This window comes from Bicyclus anynana, chromosome 2, assembly GCF_947172395.1.
Source record: "Bicyclus anynana chromosome 2, ilBicAnyn1.1, whole genome shotgun sequence".
Taxonomy (NCBI): domain Eukaryota; kingdom Metazoa; phylum Arthropoda; class Insecta; order Lepidoptera; family Nymphalidae; genus Bicyclus; species Bicyclus anynana.
In genome coordinates, this window is record NC_069084.1 from 6,523,308 (window position 1) to 6,548,287 (window position 24,980).

The 24,980-nt window shown below is 33.1% G+C and overlaps 2 protein-coding genes across 3 annotated transcripts; both read left to right on the forward strand.

Annotated features, from left to right (window-relative positions):
* Positions 1–3,036: 3,036 nt before the first annotated feature.
* LOC112045598 (UDP-glucosyltransferase 2) lies at positions 3,037–13,860 on the forward strand. Its single transcript, XM_024081852.2, has 9 exons — positions 3,037–3,552; positions 3,641–3,863; positions 3,943–4,162; positions 4,710–4,939; positions 6,349–6,356; positions 8,913–9,794; positions 11,375–11,597; positions 12,385–12,604; positions 13,315–13,860. Exons 1-9 carry the CDS (start codon positions 3,052–3,054, stop codon positions 13,583–13,585), a joined length of 2,778 nt encoding a protein of 925 aa, XP_023937620.2. The 5' UTR covers positions 3,037–3,051; the 3' UTR covers positions 13,586–13,860.
* A 2,691-nt stretch (positions 13,861–16,551) lies between these two features.
* On the forward strand, positions 16,552–24,958 carry LOC112045601 (UDP-glucosyltransferase 2). 2 transcript variants are annotated; one of them, XM_024081866.2, is made up of 5 exons: positions 16,552–16,931; positions 17,275–18,041; positions 20,505–20,727; positions 21,462–21,681; positions 22,090–24,958. In XM_024081866.2, the coding sequence occupies exons 2-5, from the start codon at positions 17,319–17,321 to the stop codon at positions 22,358–22,360; spliced, it is 1,437 nt and encodes a 478-aa protein (XP_023937634.2). In that variant the 5' UTR covers positions 16,552–16,931; positions 17,275–17,318; the 3' UTR covers positions 22,361–24,958. The 2 variants fall into 2 exon arrangements, with proteins under 2 accessions (XP_023937634.2, XP_023937633.2); XM_024081865.2 differs by lacking the exon at positions 16,552–16,931 and having other exon boundaries at positions 16,970–18,041.
* Positions 24,959–24,980: the final 22 nt, after the last annotated feature.

The following is a 24,980-nucleotide window of genomic DNA, read 5'->3' on the forward strand; positions in this document are numbered from 1 at the left end:
GAATGCTAAATCGCTTGGCGGTACGTCTTTGCCGGTAGGGTGGTAACTAGCCACGGCCGAAGCCTCCCACCAGTCAGACCTGGACTAATTAAGATAATCTCAATCTGTCCAGCCGGGGATCGAACCCGGGACCTCCGATTTGTAAATCCACCGCGCATACCACTGCGCCACGGAGGCCGTCATATGGAGTTAAACCCAATGCAGGTTGGCAGGCTTAGGGTAATGTTAAGTTCATTAACGATCACTACCAGATGTTCATTATAATGACCGAGGAACGAAACACGGGAATGAAACACCCACTTCCTAACCCCGGGTAGAGAATGTTACGGAAAGAAAAACTTAGTCTAGACTCATACAGTCCAACCCAGGATTCGAACCCAGGACCTCGTGATTCAAACCACATAGGCTAACCAATGGATCAACAAATCAGTTGTAGTGACAGGAAAAAAATATACGTACAGGTATTAAAAATAATTTGCAGCAATTATTTGTAGGTAAGACATCTACAAATAATTGCTGCAAATTCTTTTTAAATACCTGTACGTACCTATATTTTTATAAAGCAATAAACACAGATAAGTGGAATAGAGATACTAAGATACGTATTTCTTTGTCATAAATTATATTAAGTAGCAAATAGATGTTGGCAGTAATAAGTAAAAAGTAAATATTTAACTTTAAATAATTAGTATCATTATGTAGTTTTGGGGTTTCGTAGTCTAATTAATTGAACGAAATACAAATTGTTTTCAAGTAACACAAACAATACAAATACATATTTTTAGTTTATACAAGACGTAAATGTAGGTATATTTTTCAACTGTGTCGATGAAAACCTTGGTCAATTACGGATATTAAGGACAATGAGCATATTTTCTCTAACGGTGTTAATTTTGAATGTGTTGAATTTTTCTATTCCAATGAAATTTTTTTAGGTACCTCATCTTCCGTAATATCTACTATAATATTATATACGTTTGACGTTGTTGTCAATGAAGCATTCAAAACAAATCGACGATTAATCGATGGATTGACGTAATCAACAAAAACCAAATTTCAAAGGAGAAGATATTTTTAAACATAGAATTAGGTTTTTGACCATTTTATTACGACAAATTTTGTTGTCTTAATTCAAGGAATTTTACTACGTTTATGCGTTTGCAATTTCCCCTACAATAATGTCACTATTATTACTATATCACAACAGTCACAACATTTCAAATCTATTGAGGTTATAAAGCTTTTGTATAACGCATATGTGAGGAGTAAACTGGAGTGTAATTCCATCATATGGAATCCATTTGAGCATAAGTACGTAGATATGGTGGAAAAGATCCAGAAAAAATTTATTAGATGGCTCTACAGGAAGCAATATGGCTATTCAGTTGGGTACCCCACCATATATCCAAGTCTGTTTCTCCTTGGTATGACCGGGTATGACAAATTGGAGTTAAGGCGTAAGGTAGCATTGTTAAAATATGTAATAATTTTAGTTCAGGGCAAAGTGAGTAATTCTGCCATACTGGAAACAGTAGATTTGCATGTCCCGGACAAATACGCTAGTGCGCGACGTCGCCATTTATTTGTTATACCGCATGGCAGGACAAAAGTGACTCAGCACGCACCGTTAGCGCTTGCGCTGCGCCTGCTCAATGACCTAACTGGTAACAATTTAGAATTGGACGTTTTTCACTCTCCACCGCAGATGCTTGTAAAAACCATTAAATTATTATTAATGGAGTAAGTTGATATTTTTTCGGGCATTTAATTTTTTATGTTTTGTTAAATTGTTAAGTATATTATTGTTATTGATTAATGTTTTTTGTATTTAAATTATTAATGTTTTCTTTCTTTTTTTTCTCTATTATGTTATTTTTGTTATAGTTTGTAATTTTGTTTGTATTATTCTAATGTATGTATAGCCTGGGAAGACGAATTGGGCAACTGTAATGTCTTCCCGGGTATTGATTAAGTAAATAAATAAATAAATAAATAAATATTTTACTAATATCGTTTGCACTACAAAATATGAAATACTTTTACACTTACGGTAAATAAACTTTATTAACCATATTTTTGTGTGTGTACAAAGAACCACACACTTCTTTCTAAATTATTTTCGCACTTGACCATTATTTTACGTCTGTGATAACGAAAATATAATTCGAAGTAAAAAACGCAGTGCACATTTAATAGGTCACTAAGTTACTGTGATAGTAGGTTGAACATCCAAAGCACAGTAGTCCAAAGCGTTGATATAAAAATTACGAGAGAATAGTAATTATTAACCCATCAAACTCTTACCTTATGTGAGCGTCTTTATTAATTAATAATCATTTAATTTCTTAAACATTTACGTAATCTAAAAATAGCTTAACACTATAATTAAAGGGTACAAGGTGTCTATTAGAGCGCAGGTGTCTATAACACTAGGCCTTTCCTAGTTTATAGATATCTGTGACTTATTCAATAATTATAGCAATATATTTTTATTTTTCGTAAATGTTTAAGATATGAATTGATTGTTTATTATTAATAATAATTATTCGCTCGTATTGAACTCTCACGCCTGTTACAAAATAAATATGTACAAAAAACCAAACTGAAAATTAAAAAAAAACTTACCTATATACGCAAAATAAATATTAATTTAAAGTTTTCAGTGAAATTGTTGGTGTTTTTGTGTTTAATCTCAGTATTATTTTTATAACAATAATGGGAGGTAAAAAATATTTTCTGCATTTTATAATGATATACTATCTCTTAAATAAATCTGAACCCGCAAAGATACTAGCAGTGCTACCAGTTTCTATGCAAAGCCATCAAATGGTATTCCGAGTGTTAACACAAGAACTTGCAAAACGTGGTCATCAAGTTACTATGATTACTGCATTACCATTTTATCCTAAAGGTCAGACTCCAGCAAATTACTCAGAGATTGATGCAAGTCTTATTGCGGATTATGCACAAACTAATCTAATGACAGAAGAAAACACTATTTTGGGTGACTCAGTTCCACAGTTTTTAAGTACTTTCAAACTTGCAGTTAATATGATTGATATATTATTAGGGCTGGAAGATATACAAAACCTTATAAAAGCCGCTGAGAGTACAAATTTTGATTTAATTTTTGTAGAAGATTGTTTCAGAGCAACATTAATTTTTTCTCACATATTTAAATCTCCAGTAATAGATATAAGTTCGTTTGGAGGTACGTTTGAAACATTTGAGTCAGTAGGTGCTGTGACACATCCATTTTTTTACCCTCTAGCTGTCAGACAACGATACGATAATCTCTCGATGTGGGAAAAAATATCAGAATATTACATGCAATACCAATTACAACGGGCTTTTAATGAACGAGAAAACAATGAAAACGAAGTATTTAAAAAATATTTTGGAATAAATGCTCCAACTTTAGATGAGTTAAAGAAAAATATACATATGTTATTCTTAAATATTCATCGAATTTGGGACTCAAATCGGCCAGTTCCTTCTAATGTTGTTTATTTAGGTGGTCTTCATAAGAAACCGAAACAAGACTTACCAGAGGTTAGCCAATCAAGTTTTATTTAAGCTGTGAATTTTTTATTGTAAAAAGTTATGTAAAATATAATATGTGGTATTTATAAATTTACAGGAATTAAAATCGGCTCTAGACTCTTCAACGAATAATGTAATCTATGTGAGTTTTGGAACAAATATAAATTCAGTATTGTTATCTCAAAAAAGACTAGAAACATTTGTTGAAGTATTTTCAAAGTTGCCTTATGATATTTATTGGAAGTGGAATGATAATAATCTTCCTGGATTGACAAAAAATATAAAAATAAAGAAATGGTTTCCTCAGTCAGATCTGCTTAGTAAGTACATACTATCAATAAGGTTTTCGAAGATTTAGAACACATTAAGATTACCAAAAATTGCATGTCAATGTTCCAGGACACCCTAAAGTCAAACTATTTATAACCCAAGGAGGGTTGCAATCTACAGACGAAGCTATAGAAGCTGGTGTTCCTCTTGTTGGAATACCAATGATTTGGGATCAGTGGTACAATGTCAACAAATACGTACAATTGAAAATTGGAATCAAGTTAGATATTAATACTATGACCGAAAGCAACTTGAAAGAGGCTATAGAAAGTGTACTTAATGATGAAAGGTACGTTTGTTGTAGTAAAAATTTTCAAATAAGGCTAATGTAATGGTCAATATATCAATATATTTATTTAAATCAAATAGAAGGGCCTGTCTGTGTTTTCAACTTAAGTGCTTATACTCGTAGTTACTTGCTCGATAAAAAAACAAGCATTTTAAAATTATTTCTCTATTTCTCTGTTTGACCGGATAAATCTTTGGAATGACTAGACCGATTTTAATATTTTACTGGAAGACAGAAGGTTATTGAGCTATATGTATGCTAATTAATTTTGGAAAAATCTATAGTTCCTGCGGGATTTATAAAAAACTAAATGTCACGCACACGAAGTAGCAGGCTTCTGCTAATTTATTTATAAATTTTGTACCTGTGATTTACTGAAATCAAAACGGTTTTTTGGCGGCACAAAAAGTTTTCGAAAGAGACAAATCGTTTTTCAATAATAGAACAATTTTAACCATTATTATTTACTTTAAATGTTTACTTGTAGCATTACGATTTAATGTTATTTTGTTGTTTTCTAAACTTAATTTTTTTATGTTATTTTCAGTTACAAAAAGAATATACTGAAGGTACGCTCGCTAATGCGAGATCAATCAGAATCACCCCTAGAGAGAGCCGTTTGGTGGACGGAATATGTTATACGTAATCGAGGGGCAGAACATTTGCGTGCTCCTACTGCGAATATGAGCTGGGTGGAATACTATGAAGTTAAACTTATATTGACTATCTTATTAACATTGATTTTAATATTGGTGTCATTATCATTCTTGCTATATTGTATATTAAAGGGTTTTATTAAGAAAATCAAAACAGATTAATTTGGTAAGCAGGTTAATAATAATTTAGTGACTCATACATACATTAATTAGAACTGATGATTTTTAATGTGTAAGTTGACAGCTGTCATTCAAACGCATAGCATTAGCTCCGTTATTAAAATAATTTTTTACGGTATAAATACAGAATAACTAAAATATTTAGTGTCTATCTTAATCTGGAACATCTGAATTAGAATTAATACAACGAAAAAGGAAAAAAATACATTGCTTCTATATGTGTTCGGCTTAGCTTATAATTGTTTTTTATTTTATTGTAAATACTAAAAATCTTATATTATATTGTACCAGAATTATTGGAAATGACTACATAATACAGCTAACGAATTTAATGACATATACTAAAAATTGTGAACGTTGTGAGAATCTATAAGTAGCTCAGACCAATTATAGAAGGACCTGTATCGCACTCATAGTCACGAACAAAATTGTCTGTCATTTTCTGAGGAAAACAAGCTTAGATTTGGTATATATCTGATACTAAACTAGAAATTTTTGCCCGTTTTTTACACAATTCAATTACACAAAAAGGTATATTTACGGAGCTCTTTAACCGATGAACACGATTACAACTATTTAACATCGATTCTATAGAGACAGTTTTTATAATCGCATTAGATCGTTGATCATATACTTTGACAGAAAAGTAACGTCTAACGAGGCAGGTCCTATACAATAATTGGTCTGAGATAAGTAGCTAAGCATTCAGTTTCTATTAATGTACATAATTATAAGCATGAACTTAATGTATTAGCCGTTGATTTTCCTTAAAAAATAAATACATAAATAATATTGGGAACTAAAAGTCCTTACTTACTTTAATAGTAGTTTAATTACCCTATAAGAAGTTGGTTTTTCCTAATTCATTTGATGAATAATTTGTGTTTTTTTTTTAAATTCATTTTTGATACAAATGTGATATATCAGACCTATGATAGATGCCTATATCAGACCTCAATAATGTTGTCATATTTTCAAAGACAGCAATTGTTCTTGAGAAATGAGTTTCAATCACATAGTTTCAGTTGTTTTCAAGTTTTATACGGTGAAAAAATACAGACTTTACTAGCCAAAAATGTCGTTCTCCATTGTTGAAATAATTTTTGAAATCACGTCAGTAGTTGAGCCATGTGAATGCATAACAAACAAAGAAACAAACTTACTTTTGCTTTTACTCATATAATAAAAATTATAGAAGTGTATTATGGATTATAATTGCAATGTCTAATAAAAGTGTGATAAAAAATAGCGGGAATCGTTATTTCTCAAGGCAAGTCACTTGCATAAATCTCTGCAAGTGGCTTGCCTTGAGTATCTTGCTCATCTGTATAATAATAATCTTATTAACAGCTGCTGCTGTGAGTTATATTTAGAACTTGGTAACCAAAGGAAATCACCACTTATTGACTTATTGTATCGTCTATACAAAAAAAGCAACATCTCTAATTTACTTAATACCCGATTACGGGGAAGTCAAAGGGAAAGGATGATTTTGTGAGTCTATGTACGAGTATGTATGCTTGTATGTTACGTCGTAGTGCCTAACTACTGAAGCGATCGTAACAAATATATTCTTAATAATGCCGGCATAACTATTTGTATATAGAAAGAAAGAAAGAAAGAAAATATATTTATTACTACATTATGCCACACATCACAATTATTTAAGAATAACCCTGCGATATGTGGCATAACCTAGAAAAAGGTCCTAGCTCAGCATATTGCTATATGCTCCCCATAAACAAAGAACATACAACGCTGATTTTCAGCTAGGACCCAGTTCTAAGTGCCACCACGAAAATAGGCAACATAAACCTATATTAAAAGCAAAACCAAATTAAAACTACAGTATTAAAACCAACAATCAAATTTATTCCCAAGTTTAAATTCACCTACTATACTATTATTATTATATTTACTTACTATAACTACATAATAAATAAAAAAGAAAAAGAATATTTATATAAAAATGTAATATGAATGAATAATTACTTTTGTACATTATTAAATATAATATATAGCTGTATCCAACACGCAAATTTTTTACTGTGCTGACTATAAAACTAGTACAGTGAAAATATCGCGTTGGGTAGCCTGCCTTCTTGCCTGCCTAGCCTGCCCTGCATTCAAGGCCGTGACTTCGGTTCCCATATCTGAAAAATAATTTTGTGATGAAGATTGGTGTTTTCTAGTATCTTGGTGGTTTATATTCATCAGTTATCTTAGCCAGAAAGTAGTACCCATCACACAAATACGTTACTTTGATTATTATGTGTAAGTATTGCTAAATGCTAAATTAGTAGAGATAAAACTGTGACTTTTACTTTAGAGTAGTCTAACTTTTACTCTAAACAAGCCGTTATTACGTATATTTTGGTGTGAAAACCAACAATAAACAAAGTTTTTACAATTGGTACCTCAACTTGATATATTAAATAACAATATTATTCTTTATTTTCTACTGCTAACTACACTCTGGTACGTCTTAACCACAGAACAGACATCGCTAAAAGCTAACGCTCTTATATCTGTGGTCTTAACTACCTCTCTGGCGTAGTAGTTGGTATTGTAGTATATCAACAGAGAGTTTATGGGTTTGATCCTTATCCTTATGGTTTGAGGTCAGTCTGATGGTAGGTATCAGGCCATCCAACCAGCAAAGACGTACCACCAAGCAATTTAGCGGACGGTACGATGCCGTCAGAGGACATGGGTAGAAATAACTTGTACCTCTTCTAAGTACGCTCGCTTACATCTTAGACTGCATTGTCACTTTAACAGTTAAGGGCTTACTTTTGACGGCCTCCGTGGCGCAGTGGTATGCGCGGTGGATTTACAAGACGGAGGTCCTGGGTTCGATCCCCGGCTGGGCAGATTAAGATTTTCTTAATTTGTCCAGGTCTAGCTGGTGGGAGGCTTCGGCCGTGGTTAGTTACCACCCTACCGGCAAAGACGTACCGCCAAGCGATTTAGCGTTCGGGTACGATGCCGTGTAGAAACCGAAAGGGGTGTGGATTTTCATCCTCCTCCTTACAAGTTAGCCCGCATCCATCTTAGACTGCATCATCACTTACCCATCAGGTGAGATTGTAGTCAAGGGTTAACTTGTAAAGAATAAAAAAAAAAAAAAAAAACTTGTTACATTACATTAATAAAAAAAAATACTCTGTAATGCAAAACAATTATCAATAGCATAATAACATACGTCCCTTAATGAGACGCGACTAGAATATATACGTTCAACTTACTTGCTTTGATAACATAAATAATTATGAACTGTTGCTTGATAATCCATACTAACAATAAATATTAAAATTAATGCAAAAGTAGCTATGTTTCTCTGTCCATCTATAAATTACGTTGACAGGGTCAAATAGCCGATTTAACTGAATTTCATTATAGAGGTAATTGCAAACTTGGAAAAAAATATAGACTACTTTAAGTAGCAAAAATAATAATAGAAAGGCACAATATCGGTTAAGAGTTTGTATGAAAGTCCTGTTTTTTCAACTAAAATTTATGAAATTAAAGTACTGAATGAACCAAATTTTAAATATCAAATATTATAATTTCAAGTTTAATTTTACCTAGCGGACGCCCGTTTAAGTTTTTGTAACTTTTCATGTTACGAATAATTATATTCTCTGATATTTACAAAGCAGATTAACATTCGTCAAAATGTGAAATGTTAAAAAGAGCATAAAATATTGTACTTATTGATTTTCTCGTCGCGCCGTCTCGGCAATCGCTAGTATAGTAGATACTGTAAATAATTCTCTAATAGACATCTCTATTATATTACAAGTAGCATCATTCAGTTGAATGTCGGCTTTGACTCATCATTGTAGTGCAAACTGTCATCCGGCATTCAGTGTGTTAATTGCTTATATAATAATACTGTGGAATGAAAATAATTTGTGCGTTTTAAATGTCAATGCAAATTTATATATACCGACAAGATTAAAATGTTGTCAAAAAATATCATCTGTGTTTTAATTTTGTTTCAACTCTTAGTAATATCGAGAACGGCTAAAATATTAGCAGTATTTCCAGTTCCTGTTTTAAGCCATCAATTGGTGTTTCGTGAGTTAACACAAGAACTGGCAAGACGTGGTCATCATGTTACTATTGTGACTGGAATACCTTTATATCCTAAAGGACAGGCGCCAGCTAATTACACTGAAATTGATATACGTCCAGTGACAGACAATGTACGAGCCAATCTTTTAAACGAAGACATCAAATCCTCGGATGACATAATTGCTCAGTTTGAAGTAACATTTAAGGCAGTTACTAAAATAATTGAAGGATTACTAGAACTTAAAGATGTTGAAAATTTAATTCAAGATAAAAGTGCACATTTTGATGTTATTTTTGTAGAAGACTGTGTGAAAGCATCGTTGATCTTTTCTCATATATTTAATGCACCAGTTATCCAAATAAGTTCTTTTGGAGGTACTTTTAAAACATTTGAGGCAGTAGGTGCATCGACACACCCATTTTTATACCCACTTGCAGTCAGACGTAAATATAACGATCTCTCAATTCAAGAATACATTTCAGAGTTTTATCTGTTGTATAAAATTGCAAAACTCTTCAATGATGCTGAAACTTTAGAAACAGAGATAGTGAGAAAACGATTTGGAAAAAATACGCCAAGCATACATGATCTACAAAAAAATATACATATGCTGTTTTTGAACATACATCCTATTTGGGACTCAAATCGACCTGTCCCTCCTAATGTTATATACTTAGGAGGTCTCCATCAAAAAGTGCTCAAGGAGTTACCTGAGGTAATATATTTTTTTATCATTAACCATGATAGGAGTATTGACTAATTAAATAAGGAAAGTTGTTTGCTGTTAGAGTTATCTGGGTTTTATTAACATTTTACATATGAAAATAAAATATCTGATTTAGAGGGATATTTAACTTTATTTGAGACTTGATAAGTACGTATATTCAACTATTGTCTTTCAATTATATTAATTAGTCATCGTCGTCGTTATCAACCCGTATACGGCTCACTGCTGAGCTCGAGTCTCCTCTCAGAATGAGAGGGGTTAGGCCAATAGTCCACCACGCTGGCCCAATGCGGATTGGCAGACTTCACACACGCAGAGAATTAAAAAATCTTCTGGTGTGCAGGTTTCCTCACGATGTTTTTCCTTCACCGTTTGAGACACGTGATATTTAATTTCTTAAAATGCACACAACTGAAAAGTTGGAGGTGCCCCGGACCGGATTCGAACCCACACCCTCCGGAATCGGAGGCAGAGGTCATATCCACTGGGCTATCACGGCTCTATTTTAATTAGTATTTGTAATCTATATTAATATAATATAAATCTATATGAATATAATATCTATGTTATCTATATTAATTAGTATTTGTACGTTATTATACTTTATTTGCTTTCGTCTTTGTCTATGCCTATACATTGATAACTTGCTACCGCCGGAGTCTACCGTTATAATAATTATTATTATTGATATTTGTGGTTATCTAGCTTATTTGCGTTTATTTAAGTGTACTCTGTACTTCTACGTTGTTACTTCTATTATCTATATATACTATCTATACTATTATTATAAAGCTTATTGTTTTTTTGTTTGATTGAATGCGCTAATCTCAGGAACTACTGGTCCGATTTGAAAAATTATTTCAGTGATAGATAGCCTATTTATCGAGGAAGGCTATAGGCTTTATATTATCCCCGTATTCCTACGGGAATGGGAACCATGCGGATGAATCCACGCGGCGTCAGTTAATGATATTATAAAGAGGTAAGGTTTATGAGATTGTAGGGGGTAATCTCTGGATCTACTAACCGATTTTAAAAGTTCTCTTACTAATGAACAGCCATATAATTTGTAAGTGTGTTAGGTTATTTTTCAACGTATTTCCACGGGGACGGGGCCTACACGAGTGAAACCGCGGCGCTTGCTGGTTTTATATTAATGAAACAAATAAACAACAGCCCTTTTTATATGTGTATTTAATGTTTTTATTTTATCATAACATCCTTGACTACAATCTCATCTGATAAATTACTGTAAAAAATAATTTTTATTTTGCGTATTCTATAAGACCTTGACAATCGCTGCATATATATATGCAGCGATTGTCAAGCTATATATATATATCTAGATACGTAATTTTTTTATAAAAATAGCAATAAGATAGGTAATACAACTTTTTTACTGTATCATACTTTATGTCCACGCATTTCCGTTGCCAGAATTTTTATTTATGCGTGGCCATAACGCCGCGTGTGGCAAAAAAAATAATATAAATATAATTGTGTGACTTATGACAACATATTAAAATATTGAATGTTGTTTCATACTGCTTTTAAATTTATAATTACAGGAATTAAAATCATCACTTGACTCTTCAATCAATGGTGTCATTTATGTCAGTTTTGGGACCAATGTTGACACGGCGATACTCCATGCAGAAAAACTTCAAATATTTGCTGATGTCTTTTCAAAGCTCCCTTATGACATATTTTGGAAGTGGAATGATGAAAACCTGCCCAACTTGTCTCAAAATATTAAGGTTATGAAATGGTTTCCTCAATCAGATTTACTAAGTAAGTTAAAAACTGTAATACATTTTGACACAATGTGTTTTTATCAGGATATATTTATTAAAACGTTCTTTTATGCGTTATATCACCATGTATAAGAAAGATCAATGTCTATGTAAGATTAATGCTGGGTAATTCACTAGTTTATGTCTCATTTTGTATACAAAGAACTTCGTTTCCCGACTGCACAAGTTTTTCAAAATTCTAGACACACGGGAAAATGAACGAATAAAAATATGCAATAAAACTTAATCAAAGCAACATCTAAATAGATTCCTTCCAGACATTCTTCGGTGAGAGGACAACTAAATATTGAATGCCTTGGTGCGACAATTATTATTAGTTCTTTTTCATCATTATTATCATTATCATCATCATCATCATCATCATCATCATCATCATCATCATCATCATCATCATCATCATCATCATCATCATCATCATCATCATCATCATCATCATCATCATCATCATCATCATCATCATCATCATCATCATCATCATCATCATCATCATCATCATCATCATCATCATCATCATCATCATCATCATCATCATCATTGTCAGCCTATGTGCTCCAGGTAACAGACCCTAAGGAAAGAGGGTTTTCCAGTTAAAAAACACACGTTGTCCAGTACCTACTTGTTTATGGCTATGTATTACTGTATATGACTAACAAGTACCTAACGTCAATCGTATATTATGATAATAAACAGAACTCTCAGATTTGACCTCTTTTCGCCCTTGTGGAGCTGATTATGCTTTTAATTATTTTTCCTTACTTTTACAGGGCATCCAAAAGTGAAACTTTTTATAACTCAAGCAGGCTTGCAATCTACAGATGAAGCTATTGCTGGTGGCATCCCAGTTATTGGTGTACCAATGATGTGGGATCAATGGTTTAACGCAGATAAATATGTACAGTTAAAAATTGGTTTAAATTTGGATATTAACACACTCACAGAAACCAAATTGCGAGATGCTATAGAAATTGTTCTTGACGATAAAAGGTGTATTTTTATTTTTACTAAATTAAGCGATGTGTCTACATTATTTTAAATGTTAAATTGGTTTGTGAACGTTTCAAAAACTACAGATTTTCTGTACCGGTTTATGAGAAAAGTGGTAGAATCTTTACAAATAGTCAACTAACGTTTCTAGTGCTTGTAAAGTGAGCCTACTTGAAATAAATGAATTTTGAAATTTATATTTTAAGTCACGCGGGTAGACTTAGGCGGGCCAAGTTTTTAAAGTCAAAATTCTTAACATATTTATTTACATTATACTTTCTATGCAACTACTGGACCGTTAAATTACTTGGCAAGTCTCGATGGTAACGAGCCAGTCAATGCCTACAAAAGCAAATTTGAGCCAATTTAGAAACTATAAAACCTTGAATTGATCTCAGCTGGGAATCCAAATGTAGGATCTCTCTGTTACATGTATTTTAGCATTACCACTGCTACGTCGGCTTGCTCTATCATCTAATAGAGTAAAAGGTAATACATATAAAAGTTTGGTGTAGGTAAGAGGAAAAGAAATTTGACTTTTTTTAAATTATTACCAAAATCACAAGCTTTTTACTAACTAGTTTTGAATTAAATGTTTTTTCAACTAAGATTATCCGCGATTTAGTTACTATTCTGTCTATAATATCACGAGTACTAGGTATATCTTTAATTAGTGTTAGGTTACTTATACATTTCTTACGTTGTTTCAGGTACAAAGAAAACATACTGAAGTTACGCTCGGTAATGCAAGATCAATCAGAATCACCTCTAGAGAGAGCCGTTTGGTGGACGGAATATGTTATACGTAATCGAGGGGCAGAACACTTGCGTGCTCCTACTGCGAATATGAGCTGGGTGGAATACTATGAAGTTAAACTTATATTAGCCATCTTATTAGCGTTGATTTTAATAATGGTTTTATTATCATTACTTTCATATTTTGTATTTAAGAGTTTTATTAAGAAAGTTAAATTGGACTGATTGGTTTAGAACACAATTAAAACTGTAAATAAAATTTATACTTAGTGTAGGTCATGATAGTTATAGTTGTATTACTATTTTTACCAAGATAATAATAAAATTGAATTAAATGATGGTGATCAAAAACTTCATCTATTGATATCGTAATAGAGTTTATCTTTCTCGGATTTCAGTAATGTACTAGTAGCAGCAGTAGAGAGACAAAGAGATGAGTCGTCATCAACCCATATTCGGCTCACTGCTGAACTCGAGTCTCCTCTCAGAATGAGAGGGGTTAGGCCAATAGTCCACCACGCTGAATTGGCAGACTTCACACACGCAGAGAATTAAGATAATTCTCTGGTATGCAGGTTTCTTCACGATGTTTTCCTTCACCGATCGAGACACGTGATATTTAATTTCTTATAATGCACACAACTGAAAAGTTGGAGGAGCATGCCCCGGACCGGATTCGAACCCACACCCTCCGGAATCGGAGGCAGAGGTCATATCCACTGGGCTATCACGGCTCTAAGATGAGTAGCAGAGGGCAACTGAGAGGTGTTATAAGTTGTCTTGACGTGTCTGTCTGTCTGGCTGTGGCATCATAGCTCCCAAACGGATGAAGCGATTTGAATTTAGTTTTTGTATTAAAGGTGACATACGGGAGAGTTCTTGGACATCACACTAATATAAAGGCGAAAGTTTGTGTGTAAATCTGTAAGTATGTTTGTTCCTCTATTACGCTGTGGCTACTGAAGCGATTTGGCTAAAATTTGGAATGAAAATTAATTTTACTCTGGATTAACACATAGGCTACTTTTCATTCCGGAAAAATCCATGGTTCCCGGGATTTGTGAAAAACTGTATACTTCGCGGACGAAGTCGCGAGCGTCCGCTAGTGTTTGATAAAAATCCGTTTTGAAAGTTGTGGGGGTGAAAGTGAGAAAGAATAACCGAATGTCTGCAAATATACTCAAGTGGGGTCACAAATGAAAGCGCACTAAAAATATATTTATGACTTGATCGAGAGTGTAACTACTAATTTCCTGACCTTCGGGGGTTTATCAAATTTTTTAATTTTATGTTATTTGAAGCCATTGGTTATTGGTAGCGATGAAATGTAGACATTTATGTTATTTTGTGCATTCTAGGCCCACTGAACCATTAAGGTAAGAGAAAGTTGTTACTCACAACGAAGAATCTAGGTTAGGCTTTCTTCCATATGTTAGCAATGGATACTGGTTTATTTACCTTTAAAACGTTGGGATGACCAGTATATAGACTGAAAGCCACTTCGATGGCGTATGAATCGTGTCTAAATAGATAAAAAAATGAGAGCCGGTAAAAAAATGGGCCTTATTGAGGTTATTTTAGAATTTAAAGTAACGTGAGTGTTGTTCATATTAAATGATTATGAAACACTGCTAAAACTCATGCGATCCAACGTCGGAGTATGCCCGACTAGTTTCGAACCCATACGGGACCCTTAGTCAAGAGCTGGTTCTTGCAACGCAGCACGATCCAAACTAATTGAGCAAAAGCAAAGAGTTAAAATAATAAAATGAGTTCATTTGTCATGTTTTAACTAAAATAACGATAACATTAACAATTTGAACACGCAATGTTGTTGACCGTTGTTTTAACAGATAGGTACGTACAAAATAGTCACTGTATACATACGTTTCCTCTGTTATTGAGGCATAAACTAACAGATAATTTAAGGGCAATCAATGTACAAAAAATAAACAGAATATACTTAGTGAAAGTTAGGGTTAAGCCTTGGTCCACCATACTGGCTAAATGCGGGTTGGCAGGTATTCAGGTTAGCTCCCGATGTTTTTCCGTCACCGTTTGAGACACAACATAACTTAGAGGTGCATGCCCCGGATCGGATTGGAACCTACGCCCTCCGAATCGAAGGCAGAGGTCATATCCACTGGGCTATCACGGCTCATATCCACTGGGCTAGCACGGCTCATTCATTACGTATATTGGCAATAACAAAGGTCATCTTGTAGCTATATGCATTTTTTTTTAAATATAAATCTGGATGGTATTCTTGTAAATTTATTACGAGTTCGATAATAACATTACTACACGACTGTATCATCACCACTGCGATAATAGTTAAAAGGCCAAATATTTTTCTTTTTTATTCTCTACAAGTTAGCCCTTAACTACAATCTCACCTGATGGTAAGTGATGATGCAATCTAAGATGAAAGTGGGCTAACTTGTTAGGAGTGGGATGAAATCCACACTCTTTTCGGTTTCTACACGACATCTTACCGGAACGCTAAATCGCTTGGCGGTACGTCTTTGCCGGTAGGGTGGTAACTAGCCACGGCCGAAGCCTCCAGCTAGCCCTGGACAAATTAAGAAAATCTCAATCGGCCCAGCTGGGGATCGAACCCAGGACCTCCGTCTTATAAATCCACCGCGCATACCACTGCGCCACGGAGGCCGTCAAAGACTAGATGACATTATCACTGTTCTAAATATAGTAACGCAAACTAACTTTACCTTTTTGTGGATAACTGGCGTAAATAATAACAATAACAATATTTTTATTAGGCAAAAACCTAATACAAAATATGCTTAGCTAAAGCTAAGACTTAATAGTTATTATATGCACTAGTCAAATCTTAAGCCTATAAAACTACATTAGTCCGGTCAATTTAGACATCCAAAGGTGCATAAAATCCCAACAAGCTGAAAATCAGTAAAATTGTTCAAAACATAATAAAAACAATGTTTAAAAGTTCCCCATCATTCCCGTGTATGGAAAAAAAATTATTCAAGGCCAAAGATCAAAGAAGTGCACTAACCAGCACTCACTCTAAGATAGGTCTATCAACTCAAAATATGTTGTACCATTATTTATCTTCAACACATTCCTATAATTAAAGTGCGACACAATAATATTCAACCAGTCAATATTTAATTTACTGGTTGAATCTCTCATTTATTTATTACTTCTTTTTTTTAAATTTTTAACAATATAAGTATAAAATACAAAACATTATTAAAAATTTATAAAAAAATTCACCCTCCCGCTGCGGGACATTTGAGTGCCCAAGCAACCGGTGGTCAGGGCTCCAGAGTGAGGAACCTCCTCACAATACGCGCCGTCTCAAGAATCACTGCCTTTTGTATCCGACTCTTGATCCAACAGTTAAGCGAAAGCTTCTTAAGGTGTTGGTCGAAGCTTTTCGCTATAAGACCATTGACTGAAACAACCATCGGAACAATAATAGTTGACTCAACATTCCACATGGCGGTAATCTCGTGAGCAAGGTCCAAGTATTTTGATACTTTTTCCTTTTCGGCTTTATTTATTATGTTCGAGATGTGAACGGAAAAAGGTAGGTACAGGGTTATTTAATTTATTATGCTTATAGAGTCAATAACAAAAATAATTGCGAACATCAATGATGTTGTGGTAATATAATACATGTTGTGAATCATTATGTTATAGATATAATTACTATATAATACGTTGCAACTATCAGTTTAACTTTGCCTCTTATTGATAGATGTTGTGTGTAAATATTTGTTTTCATCCAAATTTAACAGTGCTGTTTGTTTATAATGTGAAGTGTAAATAATTTGTGCGTATTCAATATTGATAATACGTCGAAATGAAAATGACATCATTAACCTTGTGTGTTTTGTTTTTGGTTCAACTAATGGATATATCAAAAACAGCAGAAATATTAGCAGTTTTACCAATTCCTGTTTTAAGTCATCAAATGGTGTTTCGAGAGTTAACACAAGAGCTGGCAAGACGTGGTCACCAAATTACTGTTGCCACCGGATTTCCTTTATATCCAAAAGGACAGGCGCCAGCTAATTATACTGAGATTGATATACGTCCAGTGACAGACAATGTACGTGCACATTTATTAAATGAAGATATTAAATCATCGGATGATATGGTCGCTCAGTTTGAAGTTACTTTTAGAGCAGGTACTCGAATAGTTGAGGGATTACTTGAATTTGAAGATATGGATAATTTAGTCAAAGATAAAAGTGCCCATTTTGATCTAATTTTCATAGAAGACTGTGCAAAATCAATGTTGATCTATTCCCACATTTTTAATGCACCGGTTATACAAATAAGTTCTTTTGGAGGAACTTTCAAGACGTTTGAGGCAGTAGGTGCACTTACACATCCAATCTTATATCCTCTTGCTGTCAGACAAAAATATAATGATCTGTCGATGTGGGAAAAAATTTCAGAGTTATATCTGTTATACAAAATCGAAAAACTGTATAATGATGCTGACACTTTGGAAACAGAGCTAATACGAAAACGTTTCGGAAAAAACACTCCAAGCATCCATGATCTACAAAAAAATATACACATGTTGTTTTTGAACATACATCCTATTTGGGATTCCAATCGACCTGTTCCTCCTAATGTTATATACTTAGGAGGTCTGCATCAGAAACCGCACAACGAGTTACCTCAGGTAATTAGAATAATATATTAATTTACTTTATCTGTATTTACTTTATCTTATCTGTATAATGGTATTATACACCATATGACATGGTGTATAGAACTATTATACACCATTAGCACAAACAACATTGTCAAACGCACCAATGAATAAAAAAAAATTAATAAAAAAAATACAACCGATTTCAAAACCTAAAAACGTACCCACTAAACTAAAAAGCGAAAAATAACTTCATAATATGTTCTACCTGCTGATCAGTATGAAGGCGGTGCTAAGCCGGTGATGTATTAATTCAAGCCATGTGAGAATATCTTATAGATTTAGATTTTGCAGAGTGTTGTTTCATGTGGTCCTGTCAGAAATGGTTTAAATTAAGACAACACCGGCCAAGCACCGCCTTCATATTGATCAGCAGGTAGAACATATTATGAAGTTATTTTTCGCTTTTTAGTTTAGTGGGTACGTTTTTAGGTTTTGAAGTCGGTTGTATTTTTTTTATTAAAATTTTTATTATTTTTCCATTTTTAGTGTAAAATTTTATCTCAAACGAATACATCAGACCCCTAATGACAGTCACAAAATTTTCAGCAATACAAATTAATCAAGCCCAAGCACAAGGTAGCTACCGTAAACCGTTAAGGGGTTCCCTTAATTGACCTTGGTCTTCATCATCAGACCTCTAATAATAGACACAACTCATCTAGGTAGAAAGTTCTCAGCAATACGATCTAATCAAGGCCAAACACAAGGTAGTTACTGTAAACTGTTAAGGACTTCCCTTAATTGTCCTTGGTCTTCTTCACCAAACTCCTAAATGACAGTCACAACCTATCTATGTGTAAAGTTCTCATTAATACAAATTAACCAAGCCCAAACACAAGGTAACTGCTGTAAATCGCCGAGGAGTTTCCTCGTCTGTTTTATGGCTCCATCATCAGATCGATTTTAAACTTTCATGAAATTGTAGTGCTTAAAAGTACTAAATGGAAAAGTTTACGAACACACTAGACACCCATATAATTTTTGAAAGTTCCTCTCAAATTCTCCAGGATTCCATCATCAGATTTTGACATGATGGCAATGGGACCAAATGGGGACTATACCATTTCAAACAAAAAAAGAATTTTTGAAATCGGTCCAGGCGTCTTTGAGTAATCGGTGTACATACATAAAAAAAAATAAAAAAATACCGACCGAATTGAGAACCTCCTCCTTTTTGAAGTCGGTTAAAAATATATGGTTACAGTTATCAGGTTTATTTAATAAAGAGTCTACAAGGAACCCTTATAGTTCCGCCTTGTCCGTCTGTCTGTCCATCCATCCACTGTTTAGCGCAGAGACTATTTATACTAGAAAGCTGTGATTTAGCTTAAGTATGAACATAAAAATGTGAACTAAGTCATAAAATAAAATCTTGAAAATTATTTTTAGGGTACCTCGCCTACATGAAAAGTGGGATTAATTATTATTTTACTCGTTTAACTCATAGTGTGGGTATCGTTGAATAGGTCTTTAAAATTATATGAGGAATTTTTACCACTATTTTTCGATTTAGAGATCCACTTGTAAAATTTTAACATTTTAAGAGCTAATCTTTATTAGAGTCAAATGTTCCCCCCCTTTACTAGCTAAACAGTTGTTTATGAATACGTGAAAGAAGGTCACAGATTGACTTACTAATTCACAGGTCACAGATTTACTTACTGATTCCGTTGTTAATTAAAAAGATAAAGTAGTTAGTAAGATAAGTCAGACTCAGAGTCTGTTAAACTAGAAACCAGATGGGAATATATTACAATGGTTAAAAATAAATAAAACAAAAAAAAATTAAGATTCCCCTACATGCAACGTGAGGATGATTTTAATCTGCCCATGGCTCAACATGCACTTGGTTGGTTTTTTATTGCTAATTGTGACAACAAAAAAGTGACTTTTTAAAATTTGTTTTATCGGCGTTTACTGTTCGACCTTTACAATCGCTGTATCTCATATTTAGGAGATATACGGAATTTTAAAAGCAGTAATAATATTTTATCCTGCTATAATAACAAATAAAACAAAAAATATAAATAATGTTTTTGCCACATTGCATTATATGTTTTATTTATATATATTTTTGTAATATCAAAATACTCCATGTGTGAAATACATGTTAAAGTACATTAAATAAAATTTAAATATCTGGTCTTTTTTAAAGATACCGTGATGTAGTAAATATAACAGAAAAAAATACAAAAAGTAAAAATTGTACATAAAAATATTATTTGAAAAAAAAAAAATCATGACATGTATTTACACACACCCAAATTCAAGGTAGTTAGCATTTATCTAAACTCAAAGTTTTATGACAAAATCCCACCCGTTTTCTAAGATACTAATGTTTATTTTTTATCAGAAAACCACGGCAACGCGTCCTCGGCATGATCTTGATAACATAGTGTATTTTTAATTATAATATTTTTATGCTTACAGGATTTAAAATCATCTCTTGACGCTTCAAACAATGGTGTTATTTATGTCAGTTTTGGAACCAACGTTGATACGACAATATTACACGCTGAAAAACTAAAAATATTTGTTAACGTCTTTTCCAAACTACCGTATGACGTGTATTGGAAGTGGGATGACGAAAATCTGCCCAAATTATCTAAAAATATTAAGGTTATGAGATGGTTCCCTCAATCAGATTTATTACGTAAGTTAGAAGTTATGATATACACAATAAGTATATACTTGTAGTATTTATTATTGAATCACAATCAAAATAAATTTAATTTACTTCAAGTAGGCTTAGTTTACAAGCACTTTTATTGAAACGTCAAGTACTACCACTTTTAAATACTCTACCACTGGTTTGGAAGTTCTGCTGAGCACAACCGACACTAAACTCAAAAGTTTATGACGACCTCCGTGGCGCAGTGGTATGCGCGGTGAATTTACAAGACGGAGGTCCTGGGTTCGATTTCCAGCTGGGCTGATTAAGGTTTTCTTAATTGGTCTAGGTCTGGCTGGTGGTAGGCTTCGGTCGTAGCTAGTTAGCACCCTGCCGGCAAAAGAAGTACCGCCAAGCTATTTAGCGTTCCGGTACGATGTCGTGTAGAAACCGAAAGGGGTGTGGATTTTCATGCTCCTAACAAGTTAGCCCGCTTCCATCTTAAATTGCATTGTCACATACCGTCAGGTAAAATTGTAGTCAAGGACTAACTTGTAAAGAATAAAAAGAAAAAGGTCCTCTTACAAAATCTCCACTATCATCATCGTCCTATTTTTATTTCCCCTCAGCAGGGCAAACCTTCTTTCATAGAGGAAAACTAACTAAGAGAAGATGTTTCAAAAATTAAAACAGAATTTCACGCTATAACTCCGTTAGCTTGAAATAATTGTAGACCATAAATCATTATGAATTTAGTTTGTATTTAACTTTTACAGGACATTCAAAAGTTAAACTGTTTGTAACTCAAGCAGGCTTGCAATCTACAGATGAAGCTATTGCTGGTGGTGTCCCAGTTATTGGTGTACCAATGATGTGGGACCAATGGTTCAACGCAGATAAATATGTACAGTTAAAAATTGGTTTAAATTTGGATATTAACACACTCACAGAAACCAAATTAAGGAATGCTATAAACACAGTTCTTGCCAACAAAGGGTACGTTTTTATCTTCATAAATATTTAAAATATGCGTTATATATATTTCGTAATAGGAGTTACTTTTTTCTGCGATATCGAATACGAAATAAGGAGAATTGCAGAAGAACCAAAGTCACCAACATAGCTCAGCTAGCCGCGAAGTAGAAGTGGCAATGGGCAAGCAAATAGTACGAAGAGCCGGTGGACGTTAGGGTGCCAAGATAATTAAAATCAACTTCGCCATCACATAATACAACAGTTAATTTGACATTTATTAATAATAAACAAATAAACAAATAAAAATAACAGAACTGATCTGTGATATCGATTCCTGTGATGCACCGTAATCACTGTTTGATATTTAATTTTTTGCTAGAACAATTTAGTAATGGTTATTGTTCTCATAAATATTTTACGCTGTTTCAGGTACAAAGAAAACATACTGAAGTTACGCTCAGTAATGCGTGATCATCCAGAATCACCTCTAGAGAGAGCCGTTTGGTGGACGGAATATGTTTTACGTAATCGAGGGGCACAACACTTGCGTGCTCCTACTGCGAATATGAGCTGGGTGGAATACTATGAAGTTAAACTTATACTTGTAATTACGTCAGCGTTTGTTGCAATTTTAACATTATTATCATTAATGGTGTATAGGATTTTAAGAGCTTTAATTAAAAAAGTGAAAACGGACTGAAAGTTTTAGCAGAATTCAATTCTGACGGCACTTCGAAATTTAGGTTATGTGACACCGCCATCGATCTCCTAATAAAAAGTGGATGCACAATCAGCGACCAAAAAACGTCCCTACTCAATGAGTCCCAAACACAACTTCTTGGCACTCAATTCAAGAAGTCGCATTTGCAAATTCAACCTTAAACTTAATCCTTAAGGTTGAATTTGCAATTTTATTGAATACTGGACTATATTTAAAGGCCTTTAGGTATATTTTTTTTACCAATAATTGTAAAACTGTCAAAGCAAAATTGGCCAGTTATTAAGTCAAATTTTCTTCTAACATGATTGTGCGTTCTTCTTGAGGTCAATGGAAACCGCCATATAACAGCTATTTAAGAAACTATGAGCGGACTCTGACATTCATAAAATTTAAGTTGTTCTTTCTTCCGCTTTTTAATATTTTATTAACTTGTACAATTATGATGACTGTGCGTAAAATGCGTAAACTTAATTAAGAGAAACCTCTTTAAATATTCATTTTAAAATCACGTTTTGAATATTAACCTTGACACCCAAGTTCAACAGCCATCTTGAAGTTAACAAGATTCCACGACAATTATGAAAGCAATTTTCCCACAAATTTTCGGCAATTATGTCTGATAAATGGGAAGGAAAAGTTTATGAAGAAATCAGGGGTGGGTAATTGAAAAATATTGCTTGCATCATTTAGGGATTCATTACCAAGAGGAAAAGTACAAAACAAACGACTTTGAAATGAAAAAGATCTTGAGAAAACGTTCAAACAAACAGAAATAAATTGTTATTTATGTAGAATATTAAATACGTAATAAATGCAGGTAATGTAATAAAAATTATTGCAACAGAATTGTAGACTGATATTGACTTATACTTGTTGTGAAGAAATAGTTTAGTTATATATAAGAAATAATAATTAATGTTCCTTTGAAAAATCTCTCGATTAGAAAATTCTCGATTCTCGAATAGTGAAATAAATAAGCGTTGGTAGGTAATTATGACACAATTAACCTCAATAACACAGTATTCCAAACAATGTGATGAACTCAATGAAGTTAAATTGATATCGTTGCGATAGTTGTGTTGGTGTAAACTTCTACTTTTAACTTTTCTGTTCTTTTTGTTTTTCAGCACATAGTACGACTAAATTGCACTGTACCTTCAGTGATTTTTGTATTTTGTAGAAAAATCAATATAATTTAAAAACCATAAAATTTCAGCTGAAATATATTGCGGTATTTTAGTCGGTCTTTCTCAGCTATCACCCTGCAGAGTATGTCATAATATTTACGGGACACTCGTATATTATAATTATTATTGTGTTAAGAATATGTCTCCTGAGTTATACCTAGTATATTTTTTATCTAAATATATTTTTTTTTCTATCGAAAGGGACTAATTTATTTGGTATGGTATTATTCTGGTACGTGGAAAGGCTTTCTCCGCAGCTTTAAACCTTCGTAATTTCATTCCAGCATTTTCGTTACCATTTTTTTCTAGAAATCCTTTGAGAAACAGACCATCACGTTGAAATGGGTCACATTAATATTTATATATGTATCTAGTATCGTACAATCTATCTGTATATTCTATAACATGCGTTGTATAACTAAGCTTTTTAGAACATTCATTGAAAAAAAATATACAATATTTTGGTTAGCCTTGAAATTGAAAACTCTCGTAAATTTGTTTGTATGGTTTGTAATCTACTTGGATCTTACATAGAATAACAAATCGTAATAATCAAAGTTAAACCGAGTGTCTTACAATTATAAAGAAAAGGAAAAAGTCCACTTAAGCCAAACCATTACCAACTAAAAGTGCTGAGCTGTAAGTTAGATTAATTTTTCACTGTTCCGACGTTATAATATTATATGGTGTCTACGAGTAAGAACTTGTAGTTTTATAGCAAACAAAGTTTTCTTATTAGAGCGAAATTTTCAAGATTGTGAGCAAGAAAGTAAAATGATGGTGTTGTGATCTGATATGTTGGAAACTCTAGCTTCTGAGTTTGTGTATAGTTCTTTGAAAATCAAATAGTCTGAACTGAGGTTTGCATAATTTAAAATTTGGCAAATTTATGTTTTAAAACGCGTGGTGGATTAATATTGTCTTAACTAAGCCGTACTAATATTGCCAAAAGGTAAGATTTGATTGTTACGAATAGGTTCTAAAATTATAGGACCGATTTTGCGAGGTTCTGCTACTATATACTAATATTATAGACCTTAAAAGTTTTTTGGGTAATTCCAAGAACTTCTCTAAAATCTAAACAAATCTAAAACAAAAAAAAAAAAAAATTAAAAGAATCCAAAAATTATAGCCAAGGCGATATTGCAGCTCGATCCAAAGGCGAGAGCTGTAGTAATGAAGCAGAGGCTGTAATAATCAATACGACGTTTTATAACACATTTGCGAGTAAACACACTTTAAACACACTTTCTGAAAATTAATCTGCAATTTTTACAAAGATAGCGTATAACATAATATAATATAGAATATAAGTGCGAGCACCAACGTTTTTATTTATTTAGGCAAATACACCAAAAACAGCCAGTATTACTAATAAAGTAAATTAATATTTTTGTGTTTCTGTTACAGAT